The following is a 15713-nucleotide window of genomic DNA, read 5'->3' as shown; positions in this document are numbered from 1 at the left end:
AATTCCAAAGGCTTAAATATTGTTACAAGAGATGTGCCTTATTATTGAATGGCCAAAATCTTGGTCGACTACCTTTTTTCACTGACAAAAACTAAATAGAAACTAAATTAAAACTAAGCTACAATAACTAAAACTAAGAGTAAATATACTGACAATTTCGTCAACAAATAAAAACTAGACTATAGGAAGGGACTAGTGGACAAGAGATAGACTAGGTTGCATGCTGAATATAGCCGATCTACAAGCTTGTAGATCGGCTATTTTCAGCAAGTGTAGCACTCATTACGACGCCCGCCAAAATACATTTTAGTCGACTAAATTAACTGTAGATTTAGTCGACTAAAATCGTATGATATTTAGTCGACTAAAACAACTAGACTAACACTAAAACATTCCAGGTGACTAAAAGAGACTATGGCTAAAACTAAAATGGAAATTTGCTGTTTTGTAGTACGTGTCTCCATGTAAAAGTTTGCATGCTTACTAATGTTCAACTAGCCTGGGAGTTGTAGTCTAGTATAGTTTGTACTTTGTAGTCATCAGGCCGGAACCCCTGCAGGAATCAGAATTAACCAAAATAATTCCCTACATCATAATTTTAGGGCCTACCCAATTAAAGCCTTGATGTGGTGTATGAATCCTATTTAATTCCAACTCATAGCGACTGGTGAGACTAAAAACAAGATGTGTTTGTTTGTTTTTCGGTGAAGAGGTGACCACCGAAAACTACAACATGACGTCACTGAGCCACAGTGGTCACCGCTCACCCAAACACATCTCTCTGTTTTTACTAAAACTACAACATGACGTCACTGAGCCACAGTGGTCACCGCTCACCCAAACACATCTCCCTGTTTTTACTAAAACTACAACATGACATCACTGAGCCACAGCGGTCACCGCTCACCCAAACACATCTCTCTGTTTTTACTAAAACTACAACATGACGTCACTGAGCCCGAGCCGCGGTTTGTCACCGCTCACCCAAACACATCTCTCTGTTTTTACTAACAACCGACTAGTTTTAGTCATAGTCTAGTTTTCACATTTCAGTCAAATGGAATGTTTTAGGGTTGACAGTTGATTTAGTCGACTAAAATTTATTTTGGCGGGCCTTTGATGCCGTCGTAATGGCTGATTTTAAATAAAATAAAAAAAACCTTGAAATTAGCCGATCTACAAGCTCACAACGCGTCGCAGCGTAAAATGTAAAATTACTTATATAAAGCGACACTGAGGTTTTTATTTATTTGATAGTTTTTATCATCCGGTCACATTACGGGCGATTCAGTAACACAGACCAGACTTTATAATTCCTCCGAGGTGGAAAGATTGGCGACGCGAGGACGAGGTTATGGTGTTCAACAACATCTGTTTCCTTCCACTGCGGCCTGTTGACATGTCATGTCCACCAACCAGACAGACGGAACTGTCAGTCGCTCGTGGGAAAAATCCATATATGGAGTGTTAGTCCTGTGAATGGCCTCTTTGACCTCAGGCATAATAATCCAGATGTTCCCCGAAGTAAACACGTCTAAATACAGAGCGGAGCCGTGCAGTCACGTCACTCACCGCACGCGCACACACACACACACACACACACACACACACACACACACACACACACACACACACACACACACACACACACACACACACACACACACACCTACACACGCAAACATGCACAGAGAGAGAGAGGTAAATGTTATGTTCTCTCTCTCTCTCTGGCTCACACACGCATGTGCAGGAGCACACACACACACACACACACACACACACACATGCTGCCACGCACGCACGCACGCACACACATTGGCAAAATTGAGGAGTGAAGGCCAAGTGTTTGACCTCCATGAGGGTCAGGCTGCTGTGGTTTCACTGGTTTGTCTTTTACATTCACGGGTCCCTGGACACCAGGGGCGCAGAGCAGAGGGCATATCGCATAACTGGGGCCCGACTTGCACAAGATTTCGCAGGTTTTCTGCGTTTCTCGTGGATTTCAAGACAAATCTTCATGGCATCTTATCCAATAACTGCAAAAGAAGTACAGATGGGTCTTTTAAATTAAGAAAACATCACCCCCGTTTGAAAAAAAATTGTCAATTAATTGCAGTCAATGGGAATTTAACCCCTTTTGGAGGCGGGAACCCCTTTTGGTGTTAGCATTATGTTATACCTTAATTAGCTATTGAAAAATAGCAGATCTACAAGCTCATAGCGCGCCACCGAGTGGCATGCTACGAGCTTGTAGGTCTGCTATTGTTGAAAAATCGAAGAACGACTGACAGAAGCTTTTTCAGAAAACTGTAGAAGACATTTTTAGAATCTGATCTCAGGTCAACTGGAAGGTCGACGAACATTTTTCGCCTTAGTTTTAGTCGACGAAAACAACACTGTTACTATCACAATAATATAGTGATTTAAAAAACTTTTTGTTTTAAAGGGACACTTCACCCTTTTAGCAGTGAGCCCAGTGTCTCTGTCATGGACACTGGGCTCACTTCCTTCCTGGACTACAATTCCCATAACGCTTTGGTGCACTGCTCACTGCTAAAATCTAGAATATCTAAAACCACATATTACACACATAAAACCCCCCAGGAAAGTGTTCTAAATCTTCTCAATGCCATTAACATATATATTTTTGGAAAAACTGTGAAGTTTCCCTTTAACCCTTACCAAAAAAAAATCACACCTGTGTGAAGTGAGGGCTGAGGGGCACTCTCATCATCATCGTGCAATACATCGTCGCACATCATCTCCTTCCGGACCAATAAGAATTTGCGTGCACCTTCGTCTTCAATGTTTGTGTTTACACAAACCCTCAAAGCTGGACATAGGGCTAGTCCCATCAACAACATCACTTACCCTCCACTGATAGCTATACCTTGGTACCATTATATAATCCATACACCCCCCCCCCCCCCAAGGCATTATTGACTCCCCCGCCCCCCACAGGCCAGTTTAGCAACTGCAGGCAGGCGGAGCAACAGCTTTAGAATAGGAACCACTGGAATTCTCTCTCTCTGTATGTCTGTCCACTCGCTGTTAACCTCGCTCCACCAGGCTTTCAGCTCGCTGTTGGCTGTTCAGAGAGAGAGAGAGAGAGAGAGAGACGAGAGCCGAGCGGTGTGTGAATACGAGCAGATGTGAACGGACTGGACTACAAAGAAAGAAGAGAAAGAGAACACGCTGTATAGTCGAAGACGGAAGAAAAAGAAAACATTGATTATTCTAATTATGTGGCAGCCCGCGTCAGAGCGATTGCAGGTAAGGCCCCGTTGCGATTATTTGAGTTCCTTAAATTCTTCCAAAGCTTTCTTTCTTCCCAATAAAGCAGCAGTGAATTCAACGCTAGGTTTTCAGCCGTTGGAACCTCCTCCTACCATGGCGTGGTGGTGGTGGTCGTAGCAGTATAGCCAGGTCGTATAGGAGGATATTGTCATTTTCCCCCCTGCAGATCAACAAAGCAATGCATTGCGCAATTTGAGCTTAATCCTTTTGACATGTTTATGAATTGACTGTGCTTTGCATTGAACCGTGTTGCCTATGGAAGCCCACATTACTGGGCTGAATGTTAACGGTTTTAACACGCTTTACAGGCGTTACGCAAGCCTGCCTGGCTGATATGACATATAATCAGTGTAGACTCTCGTTTTTTTTGGGATCGATTCTGACATTTTCAATGTAGAAAATGTCAGAATCATCAGTGTATTATTATTTATCCTCCACCACGCCACTGAGGCACTGAATGAATGCCCCTGTAGAGCTTGTACTGTACCTTTTTTCAGCCTTTTTGCCTGCAGCTGCATATGATTAGCCTAAAATGAAAGGGCAGACCCTCACCTGTCTGTAAAATCTGTCTGCTGGTTTTTACAGGCCTGCTTGGTTCGTCTTCTCTCATTTGATTTACCATATAGATGTCTACCGTAGGCCTACTGTAGACTGTAGTGTAGCTCCTGTAGTTGTTCAGTTTGCAGAGAGAAGAACGCTGCTTGCTGCACAGGCAGAATTTCTCCACGAATCATGGATTTCATTTCCCTCCACGATTCTGATGAGACATCACAGTTGTTATTATAGCACGTCAACGCCACCAACTAACTAAAGGCCTATTCATAGTCCAGTGTTATATGATGAGGTGAGGAGGTGACCACCTAAATGGTGGATCACCTCATAGTGAAGGCCCATTCAGTCCAGTTTTAAGCTCTGGTCACACACCAAAGGGTCACCATGCAACTCCTTGGGTCCAAACGGTTGCAAGGTATTGCAATGTTGCATATAGGTGACCCTTTGGTGTAGTTTGGGCCATTGAATTCCTTGTGCTGAATCACTGCATGCATGGGGCAACTTGGTACAACGTGCAACAGGACATATCCATGGCCGTGGGAAGATGTTTACAGTAGGAGGTGCTGAGCGTTCAGTAGGGGGTGTGCACGCGTGAGCTTTCGCGCGGAAAAGTGGCCTTTACTTTACCTCTCCACAACAAGCATGAGCAAACTGACACAGGCAATTAAAGAAGATAAGGTGCCGATACTGTGATATTTATTAGGCCTAGTAACAGAAATCTGTTTTGATTAAAATTATTTTTTCCCCCCTCCTGTCCGAGGGGGTGCTCCAGCCCCCCCAGCACCCACAACTTCCCTCAGCCATGGACATATCACACCGCTGGGACAACGCTACAACCGTCTGGACCCTTTGGTGTGGTCAGGGCTTTAGGTGACGATAGTGAAGGCCTAGTTTTAGGTGATGAGGTGACCACCTTTTCGTTGGTCACCTCATCTGGACTATGAATAGGCCTCCACTAACCTGTCTGCTCTGACCTGTTTGGAAATGAAAATCAAAACAAAAACAAAAAAGCACACATCGTTAATGACACGTAGTTTGATCTCCAGGGGCGACAGGGGGCAAGCCGTGCACCGAGCGAGCGAGCCTAGTGCCTTCATAACGTCTCCCTCCTCAGCCGGCCCTAATGCTCTCCAGATGTTTGGCCTGCTAGGGACTGCTTGCCAAATGAACTTGCACAATCCCCCCGCGCTCGCCTGCCCATGCAGGCGTCAAGAAGATGGAATCACACAGTAAAGTTCAGGAGAGTGAGAGAGAGAGAGAGCGCGACCGTTTCAAGTGATTCTACCGAGGCTTACATTTTTTACGACTAACACAGCGTGAAATAGAAGTAACATGAATTGTTGTAATTACTTCCAAATTGGAGTAAATCCCGGACCAACTCGTTCACTCATTTTTTGTGTGAAATGGAAACTTGACATCTGTGTGCACGGCTGCACGTCCACATGTTTTCCAAGGTATAGCCTACCTACGAGAGGCCCGGGACTGTGTGTGTGTGTGTGTGTGTGTGTGTGTGTATGACTGTATGTGTGTGTGTGTGTGTGTGGCGCTACAGCACACACTGTACAGTATGTATGTATGTATGGATACCTCTGTGCTGCAGGACTTTGCTTTGCTTTGAGTCTTGGCGCTCTCAGACCTTGAAAGATTTTTCCCCCAGGTTTTCTCAGTTTACTTCAGACATTTCGCATATATCTAGTCTAAACAATGGTCAGTTGGTGATAGGTCCAAGGTCCCCTGGTTGTGGCTGGGGTTTCCCAAAGTACCACTAGGAGACAGTTTACAAAGTTTCAGGTAAAGCAACAATGAATGCCTCAGTGACAGTTTCTGAAAACGGTTCGAGTCTACATCGCTGCTGTAAACCTGGGGTTTGTTAGACATTCTAACAGTCTGACAGTCATTCGTTCGACAACATGCGCTGCCGGTTACAACTAACCCATGCTGCAGTGATGCACATTTTTTGTATTTATCCAGTTTTTCATGTGTCTATGATGTGACAGTACTTCTTTAGACACCCTGGAGTCGTTTTTATGCTGCAATGGTGTATTAACTTTGTATTTAGGGTTTCTTCCTGGAGGCTGAACCCTGGCCTTGACAGTCAAACGGGCCAATGAAATAAACAGTAATATAGTGACATCACACTATCAGCCCCTCCCCTAACCCCTCTCCCTTTATCATAGAAGAGCCACATTATCAAAGTGTACTGTTAGCTTTTTGCCAGGGTGTTAGGTTGCTGTTTACCTACTGTAGTACTATAGGATATAGCGCGTCGCAGTCCCGCACCCTTTCATGACGACGACAGGCCCAGGAAGTAATACCCCATGCATGCGGATGAATCATGACAACAAAAAAAGTGTTGTAACCTGCCCCTTTTTTTTCACCTTCTGTCTAATTAGTTGTTTGGCCCAAAATATAGTGTTTGTTGTCATGATATGGGTTGGCTTCGTCTGAGGCTTACAGAACTTTAACCCATTCTATACGGGAACCCATTTTGGTGTTAGCATTATGATATGCTTTAGCTATTGAAAAATAGCAGATCTACAAGCTCATAGCGCGCCACCGAGTGGCGCGCTACGAGCTTGTAGGTCTGCTATTTTTTGAAAAATCGAAGAGCGACTGACATAGAAGACCTTTTTAGAATCTGATCTCAGGTCAGAATGAAAACTGTCAGGATGTAGAAGACATTTTTAGAATCTGATCTCAGGTCAGAATGGGTTAAATAAATACTTTTTGAAATGACTATGGGGAAAATAAATGGGGAATTATTTCCTGGGTCCCTCGTCGTTATGAAAGGGGGTGGGACTCTATATCTATATCTAAGGGGGTGGGGCTCTATATCTCCTTGGAATAAACTCATTTGTAAAGTTTGATACTTCGGTGAAGTTGATCCTCTCCGTGTGCGTCATTGTATCACACTGTGTTTCACGTGTGTTTTGTATCGGGTGGCGGTAGTGGAGAGAGCGGGGGGGTTGTGGCTTGAGTTGAGGCAACGTGAGAACTATTGGATACACATTAAGCACTGAAGGCATCTTACTGTATGTAATCCTTACTGTAAACCACATAATGGCAGAATCCCAAATGAAACCAACATTTCACTCTCAGGGGTCATCTGGGGTGGCAGTGTTCAACCCATTAAGACCTGGAACACATCTGTGTCACCTTTAGCTTTGAAACTTTAGCTGTTGGAAAAATAGCAGTGCCGTGCTACTACGAGCTTGTAGATCTGCTATTTTTTGAAAAATCATGAAAACGTGTGCAAATCTTTGAATATATATATTCTTTCACAGCAAACGTTTTAACAAAAAATGTGAAGCTTGAGCAGCATATTTTCAGATGGGGGTTGGTGGCTCATTTACTGGGAACACATTTGCAAAACAAAGGGGAAATGGCGCCCTCTTTGAGTCATCAGTCTGTCTCGAGAGACACGTTGGCTAGACATACCAACAGTCCTACAGTCAAGTCAGACTCACCTGTGCTGAGGGTTAAAAATCACCCGTGCTGCTGGTCAAATATCACCCGTGGCTCCCGACATGCGTGGCGGCCTGGCGGGTCAAAACTAATCCATGCTGCGGGTTAAAAATCACCTGTGGCTTCCTGGGAGGTCAGAGGTTAGGGTTTGGGGAGGGTGTGTGTGTGTCTGACTGTTGGTATGTCTACTAAACACATTTCACCATGATACATGTCTGTGGATTGTTATTGTAGATGGATGGCTAGATGCATGGATTGGAAGCTCTTTTGCTGAGTGGAGAAGATGGGCCTATTCAAATATTGAAGAGAACATTATTGTTGGAAACGACTAAATCCTAGCACTGTAGTGTAGGATGTGCAACAGTTAATCGAACCAAACCAATCAAATTATTGTATACAAAATATCCACAATCGATAACTTAATAGACTAATCGATTAATATAATGGAACCCTATTTTGGGCCTAAAGAAGTAGTGAAAATATCAACGCTTTGAGCTTGTAGATCTCCTATTTTCAATATTATGGCATAACACTGTTGTGCAACGAAGTATAACGCTCAAGTAGCTAATCAATTAGTTTACATATTAAAAAAAAATATATATTAATAAAATAAGTCATTGACTGAATAATTGCTACGAAATTAATCTCTAACTGCAGCCTTGCTAACAGTGGAACGGTAGTGATGAGCAGACATTTCCCTGCTCTGTAACCATGGTGATGATCAGCTGTTCTCTCAGCCATCGGAGAGATGCTGAAATCCTCCTTTAACCTCTCTGCAAGTATCCAGTGTTGTTGAGGCTACAGGCTGTATAGCTATTGGCTCATCACTCTCTCTTCTGTTTTCCCTGACCTTGACATATCCGTCCGCAATTCCCACTCATGCTATGCTGTTGATAATATGGCAACGTTTAAGGGGTGCACGATTATGAAATTATGACCGATCCATATCCCATCTCCGATTTTTTTGCAGGGTCATGCCGATACTGATTCTGATCAATATTATACAGAGGGTCACAATGAAAACAAGCCTAGGCCCTAGGGCCTACGCTAGGACCCTAGGGCCTACGCTAGGGCCTAGGGCCTACGCTAGGGCCTAGGGCCTAGGGGCTTGGCCCAAAGCCTTCAAGTATTCAATCAATCAACTATAGCCTAGATACTCTTAAGTGTCTTCCCATTTTGTTTTCACAACGGAATGACTGCTGAATGAGACGAGTACAGAAATGAAATGTAGAAAAATGTAGATAAAAAAAAGTTTATTTAAGATTTCACATCATATTAAATATGATGTGAAATCTTAAATAAACTTTTTTTATCTACATTTTTCTACATTTAATTTGTGTACTCGTCTCATTCAGCCAAATCAAATTTTTGATTTGGCTTTTGTTCTAGACTAGATGTACTAGAAACTTTTGATTTATATCGAAGTAGTCTGATTCAGTATTTCTTTGTTTGTCTGTGAATTTCGCCAGAGGGCCGCTCTTTCTCAAGTCTACTCGGATGCGGACCAAAGCTTGCTGTATGCCATTAGAATGCCTAATTCTAGACTACTAACGTGGGAAGCTTGGAGAATTTCTTTTTCACCCAAAATATGGGTGTAAAGTAAACAGCTTAGCGAATTGGGCCCCTGTCATATCGGCCGTGCTCTCTCAAAAGAGTTTCTTGCTTTGTTCTGTTTGCGACTCTAACCATATTCGATCCCACACGCAGGAGCTCTCATCTCAGTCCCAATTCACAAACTAAAAGAGCCATGATTCTTTCAGGTTGTGGGAAACGAACATGGATTTAAATCATTGCATGAGCCGCAGTGCTTTAGGCAGGCAAACGGCAACACACACAGACCCTTACGCCTTATTCCTAAAACATTTTAAAATAGTTCAACTAGCCAATCTACATCGATAGGTTTTTCAAAATAGTAAAACATTGGCAAATATGGGGTAAGGGTCTGGGTGGCGCAAGATATAGCCAAGTAACCGTCTCCTTTTGATTTGTGGGCTGAGTGAGTGTGGTGACTCACAAACGGGAACCAAGGACGTTCTACAAACTTAGAATTTGAATTAAACCCTTAAAGCAGATGCAATTTGTGGCCAAAATTGCATCTTTTCAGTGCACATTTTGACTTGAGATCAGATTCTAAAAATGTCTTCTAATATATTTGGCTATTTGTGATTGTGATGAAATGTGAGCTTTAATCATATTCCATCATATTCAAGTGCTTTAGGAGAGAAATGAGACTGAGTTACTTTCAGTAGTAGAGCATTGTAGAGGGGAGCTGTGTGTCTGTGACTGTGCCCAGGTGATGGTCGTTGATGCTCATTAATACATCAAGGAAGGCAATTATGTTTCTGCACTGTCAAAAGAAAGGCTACTTCTTTTGCAATGTAGTTAAATAAAAAATGTGAAAAAAAGCTCAGGGGGGAAGATAAATTATATGGGTGGAGTAAATTATTTAAATGGCTGTCAAGATTTCTCCGGGAGGCATACTATGATCGGACGGAGCATTGGTTGGAAGGAGCATTGGTCCGAGGTGCGCTGGGGGTCGGGAGAGGGTTTGGGGTTAGGTTTAGGTGTGCTGCCCCGGGGGAGGTTAGGGTTAGGGTGAGGGTTTGAGGTAGGTTGTCGTTCGGACCAATGATCCTGGTCTATGAACAAGATTCAAGAATTTCTTCCAACGGGGGGCACAGTGGTACAGTTGATATTGCTGTCGCCTCGATTCCCACTGGGGACTCTGTGGGTGCTGGGGGCGTGTTGTGGGTGCTGGGGGCGAAAGGCCTTTCTGTGTGGATGTTCTCCCCGTGTCCCCTAGAGTAGTTAGTAGGTACAAAAAACATGCAGTAATCCTGTTCTCTAAAACTGCCTCCCCCTGGCCAGCCGGGGCACATGATGGTCGGAATAACCTGTTTCTTCCATGCGACCAGGGAAACCATGCACCCCCTGTCATGTGAAAAGAAGCAGCTTGGACTCCTCATGCATAGAAGGAAGCATGAGGTCAATCCGTCCCCCCCCCCCCCCCCCCCACAGGTTGGCAGAGGAAGTCTAGCGCCCAGGATTACATTAGATAATTGATACTGGGTGGAAAAAATGGGTTACAAAATCGTGGGATAAAAAAATTAAGTAAAGAAAAAAATAAAAATAAGAATTGCTTCAATCAGTCAAACTTCGATTTCAGACTCTGTAAGACACTATTAACATTTTAGAAAAGGTATATTATTATTATGTTATAAAATGACAGTATCACTTACAGTAGCCTATTACAAAATACCAAGTATTAGGCTACAAATTGGCAATTATAAAACTAACATCCCTCAATGTGTTCCGGGTGGGGGGGGGGGGTTGGTTCCTTCCTAGCATTGGACTCGGGTATGTTAGTTCAACAACAGATTGCACAACGTGCACTGCTATTCACCCTGGTAATGTGCACACATATACACACAGAGGCTGGCAGGCAGACAGACAGACATGCAGATATAAATTAAATGCAAGCGTGCACAGAAGAAAACACTGCGGCAGCAAAACGACACCGTGCAGAATCCTGACCGCGAAACATGTTTTCTTCTGCATCAGCAGCATGTTCCTCCTCCGTAGCCATAGTTCTCATTCTTGGCGTTTTGTCTTTGACTGACTGTGACAAGTTGACAAATAGGACTGCACAGGACCAAAACCATCTCAGACTCCTGACCATGCAGAAATAGCTGACTGAGGTTAAGCCATTAAGATCTGAGACGAGATTCTACTAAATGTCTTAATTTTTTCTGGAATAAAAAACATGTTTCTATATCAGTGCTTCTCAATGTATTTCATGTCAAAGGACCCCACAAATTGAAATTATTATGTATTTGGCCGCCGACCACCGTCTCAATTATGTTGTATACCAGGGGCTGTTCCAGGGGACCACTCATTGCCGCGCTATGAGCTTGTAGATCTGGTATTTTTCAACAGCGAAAGTTTAAAATAATGGTTAAAGTGGTTAAAAGCTCTGAGGTGACACAGATGCGTCCTCGGGTCTAAATGGGTTAAGCATGGACAGCTACAGCGGTTGGTTGCACTGGTTTTGTTTGCTTCTCTGTACTTTTCTGTAGTACTTTCTCTGTACTTTATACTCTTTGACTGTTTCTTGTCTGTCTTCTTCTTCTGGCTCTCTGTCCGACCTGACTTTTGTGTTTCTGTCTAATAATTAATCTGTGGTCACTGGCTATTTATCGGTATATGTTGTGTGTCTTTGTCCCTGTTTTTTTTCCACCTCTCTTCCTCGGTTTTCTATGACCCCTTTTCCACCGGTTGGTTCCCAATGGGAACCGGTTCAGTTCTTTTTAGTTCTTGGTCCATGAGCCAGAGCTCCAAAATGGAACGTCAATTATGAATTGAGAGGGGCAAACCATACCTATTATTAGATTGTTATTATCACCATGAAACTTCCCCAGTTCATTACTTACACGAAGACAATGATTTACTGTATTACAAATTTTAAATGTTTAACTGGGCGGGAACCCCTTTGGTATTTTAAGCATTATGTTATGCTTTACCTGTTGAAAAATAGCAGATCTACAAGCTCATAGCTTGTAGGTCTGCTATTTCTTTTTTAATCGTGAAAATGTGGCGCAAATCTTTGAATATATATTCTTTCAGAGTGAACGTTTTTAACTCAAATCTTCGTCCCTGGAACAACATATTTTCAGATGGGGGTCGGCGGCCAATTAATATAATTTTGGGGGTCCTTGACATGAAATATTGATCACCACTGACACTGATACAGAAACATAGGTATTTCAGATAACTTTCAGGATTTAGAAGACGGGTTAAATATGCAAATGAGGCATTATATAGGAAAATAGAAAATATATTAACAAGCTACTACTGTGGAAGTGTCGTCATATATTAATTGACTTATATTGATCCTATGAACATTGAACAATTTAACATAGGTATGTTTTTGTTTTTTGCCCACTCAATTCATAATTAACGTTCCAATTTCGGAGCTCTGGCTCACGGACTAAGAACCAAAAAGAACCGAACCGGTGGAAAAGGGGGTCTATCTGTCTGGAGTAGCTTTGTGGTCGGCCATGGCTGTATTGGTGAGACTGTGGTGGCTTTGTTGGCAGAGGGACTAGTTTTTAGAAAAAAGGTAGTCGACGATCACTTTTCGTCATTGTATTGTAGTCGACGAAAACAACACTGGTTCCCACTGGCTAGCTAGCAGCACATCTGCTCCATGTGAATGTGAACATGCAGTACAGTAACGGAGGGCTTTGGCATCCAACTGCAGAAGGCTGCTTTGGCTCTCACTACACTAGGAATAACCCTATAGGCATACAGTACACGTATTCTCCTTTTTCAGCAGGTTTTGAACCTGTTGTTCCCCCTACATTCATAGTCACTTCTCACTTTTCACTTTTTTCATAACCCATTAAGTGTAATCTGTGTCACTTTAGCTTTTAGCCATTATTTTATACTTTAGCTATTGAAAATAACAAAATAACAAATCTACAAGCTCATAGCGCGGCACCGATACGAGCTTGTAGAAAACAAAAAGTGAGATATTTATAATTCTTTCACAGCGAACGTTTTAACTCAAATCTCTGCTTCTGGGGGGGTCCCTGAAACAACATATTTTCAGATTGGGTCCAGCCGCCAAATATATAATATTTGGGGTAATGAAATGAAAAAGACGTGAAAAAGTTTCACATAGAAACAAAGACATTTTATAGAATGTGGTCCTCCGTGTTAGTGAAGTTTTTTTTCTTTTCTCCTTCTGAGTTTGTTTCTTTTCTTTTTGTTTACAGCATTGGGACTTGGAGATTTTAAATTTAATGTGCTTGTATTTCTCCCATTATGTTCTGGCTTTTCATTGTGGTGTGAACCTTGAACGTTTTATTTGAACCTCCCTGATCACAGTGCGTGTGAAGGAAGGCCACAATAGAGAAAACTGTTCTGCTTAGAAACTTCACTCAAGCCTCAACATATACGTAGAGGTAGTAGAGGACCCCATGTGATGTGAAGTGACGTGACGTGGACTTGTAGTGATTGACCAAGTCACAGCTTGTAGAGTAGACTAAAGAACACGTTTGTTGAAGTAACAAATAATTGCATTGCCTTTCCAAAGACATTTAAGTTGTCAGTCCAGGCATTTCTCCCTGCAGCACATCTGGGAGATGGGGTGCATATACGTTGGTTAGACATGGGATACCAACAGTCCTACTGCAGTCGTTAGTCAGACAAACCCATGCTGCGGGTTAACAATCACCCGTTCTGCGGGTTAAAAATCACCCATGCTGTGGGTTAAAAATCACCCGTGCTGTGGGTTAAAACGAATCTGTGCTGCGGGTTAAATATCACCCATGGCTTCCTGTGAGGTTGGGGTTTGGGGAGGAGGGTGTCTGACTAATGACTGTTGGTGTCCATGTGGCTTCCAGGGAGAGCAGAAGGTCTGGACGCTCCATCTCATCTCACACATACTGTACAAACACGTACTGTACGCTCAGGGCAAATAGTGGTTTAATTCCTAAAACCACAAGTTACTCCCCCATCCAGTATGATAGGCCTACTGGATACTGTAATGGTCTGAGGCTGTCATGTCTCGCTTTAATGTTTACAGTCTCCTCCTCTGATCCCGGATCACTTTACAAGAGGAAATATACAGTCTGCCCTGCATGGCGGACACAGAGAAGACAGTGGGAGGTATAATACGTCTGTCCTCATCAGTGGCGGGGGGAGAAAAAAACAATCCCTCGAGAGTTGTGATTGGTCATCTCGACGCGGACGCGTAGGAGGCGGGAGGGTGTGTGAGCTGATGCTATGATTGGTGGATAAGCGCTAGAGGAGGAGGAGGAGGAGGAAGTAGGCATTAACTTAGCCAAAACCTCAGACGCTGGGGGTGGCAATGTCCGGATGGGCAGTAAAAACACCATTAACTCTTTGACGCAAAGTAGTTAGTTAACCCATTTAGAGCTGAGGTCTATTCTACAGAATGTCTTCTAAATACTGACGGTTTTCTGAAAAACCCAGGTTTCTATGTCGGTGGTTCTCAAACTTTTTCATGTCAAGGACCCCCAAAATGATATGTATTTGGCCTCGGAGTCGGACCCCCATCGGAAAATAATTTGTTCCAGGGACCCCCCCAGAAGCAAAGATGTGAGTTAAAACGTTCGCTGTTAAAGAAATATATATTCAAAGATCTGCACACTTTTTCAAGATAAAAAAAAAAAAGATCTATTTTTCAACAGCTAAAGTTTAAAATAATGTTTTTAAAGTGGTTAAAAACTAAGGTGACACATATGCGTTCTCAGGTCTGACTGGGTTAACCCAACCCCACACATAATATATTATATAGCCTTCAAGCACAGCAGCACCAGAGTCCACATTAACCAAAAACACATGGACAATTTAACACGCCCCCATGTATGGATGTACACAACCTGTTGCTGTCAGATCACCAAAACACTTTTTCCACAACGTTGGGAATCTTAAAACACATTCTGGGCGGGAACCCCTTTAGGTGTTTTAAGCATTATGTTATCGTTTAGCTATTGGAAAATTGCAGATCTCTACAAGCTCAGATCGTAGCGCGGCACTGAATATATATATATACTGTATTCTTTCAGAGCTAATGTTTTTAACTCAAATCTTTGCTTTTGGTGGGTCCCTGGAACAACTATATTTTCAAAGATGGGGGTTGGCGGCCAATTACATATAATTTTGGGGGTCCTTGACATGAAATATTGAGAACCACTGGCACTTACATAGAAACATGAAGTTTTTCAGAAAATTGTCATGATTTGTAAAATTTCGACGTTGGGCCTAAATGAGTTAATATTGTAACATAGTGTTGTACAGTTGCAGTAAGTGTAGACCTCCTTTTTTAAAGACATTACACTGAATCTTATTGTGCAAAGATTTTGTGAAAGCTCCAGTAGTCACCCCCCCATACTTCTGTCATCACAATATCAATAGTTATCACCATACTGTCATCACAATATCAATAGTTATCAGCATACTGTCATCACAATATCAATAACGTATCAAAGTATTTGGTCATACATTATTTGTAATATTCAAGTTGCCCCAGCCCTAAACATAATTTTTACATCCCTTTTTTTTGTCAGCCCGCCCAGTAGGGAGGCGGAAAAGTTACAATTTAGCCTCTGGTGATAACAATCAGCCCAAAGAAATTAGCCATGAGCTAATTATAATGATAATGATAATTTATGTATTTATATAGCACATTTCTAGACAAAGTCACAAAGTGCTTTACATCAAAATAGAACAATAAAAGATCAATTCATGCAATAGCAGGCATAAAAATACAGAGCAATATACTTCACTGCCTCATTTCGTAGTTTGGATCTTGACAATATTTAGCAGTATTGGTGTTGTCTGCTTTAAAATATGGTTTCATGTAAAATTCT

The 15713-nt window shown here is 42.4% G+C and overlaps 1 protein-coding gene across 1 annotated transcript in view; it reads left to right on the top strand.

Moving 5' to 3' along the window:
• Positions 1-3054: 3054 nt before the first annotated feature.
• Positions 3055-15713, top strand: part of pid1 (phosphotyrosine interaction domain containing 1) — a 53997-nt gene continuing 41338 nt past the window's right edge. The window contains exon 1 of the mRNA XM_080771667.1: positions 3055-3273. Within this exon, the coding sequence (XP_080627793.1) occupies positions 3244-3273 (30 nt within the window). The 5' untranslated portion in view covers positions 3055-3243. The remainder of the gene's footprint in view (positions 3274-15713) is intronic.

This window comes from Protomyctophum bolini (assembly GCF_963924005.1).
Source record: "Protomyctophum bolini genome assembly, chromosome: 9".
In the NCBI taxonomy this organism is placed as follows: domain Eukaryota; kingdom Metazoa; phylum Chordata; class Actinopteri; order Myctophiformes; family Myctophidae; genus Protomyctophum; species Protomyctophum bolini.
This window is presented reverse-complemented; position numbering and strand designations above follow the sequence as displayed.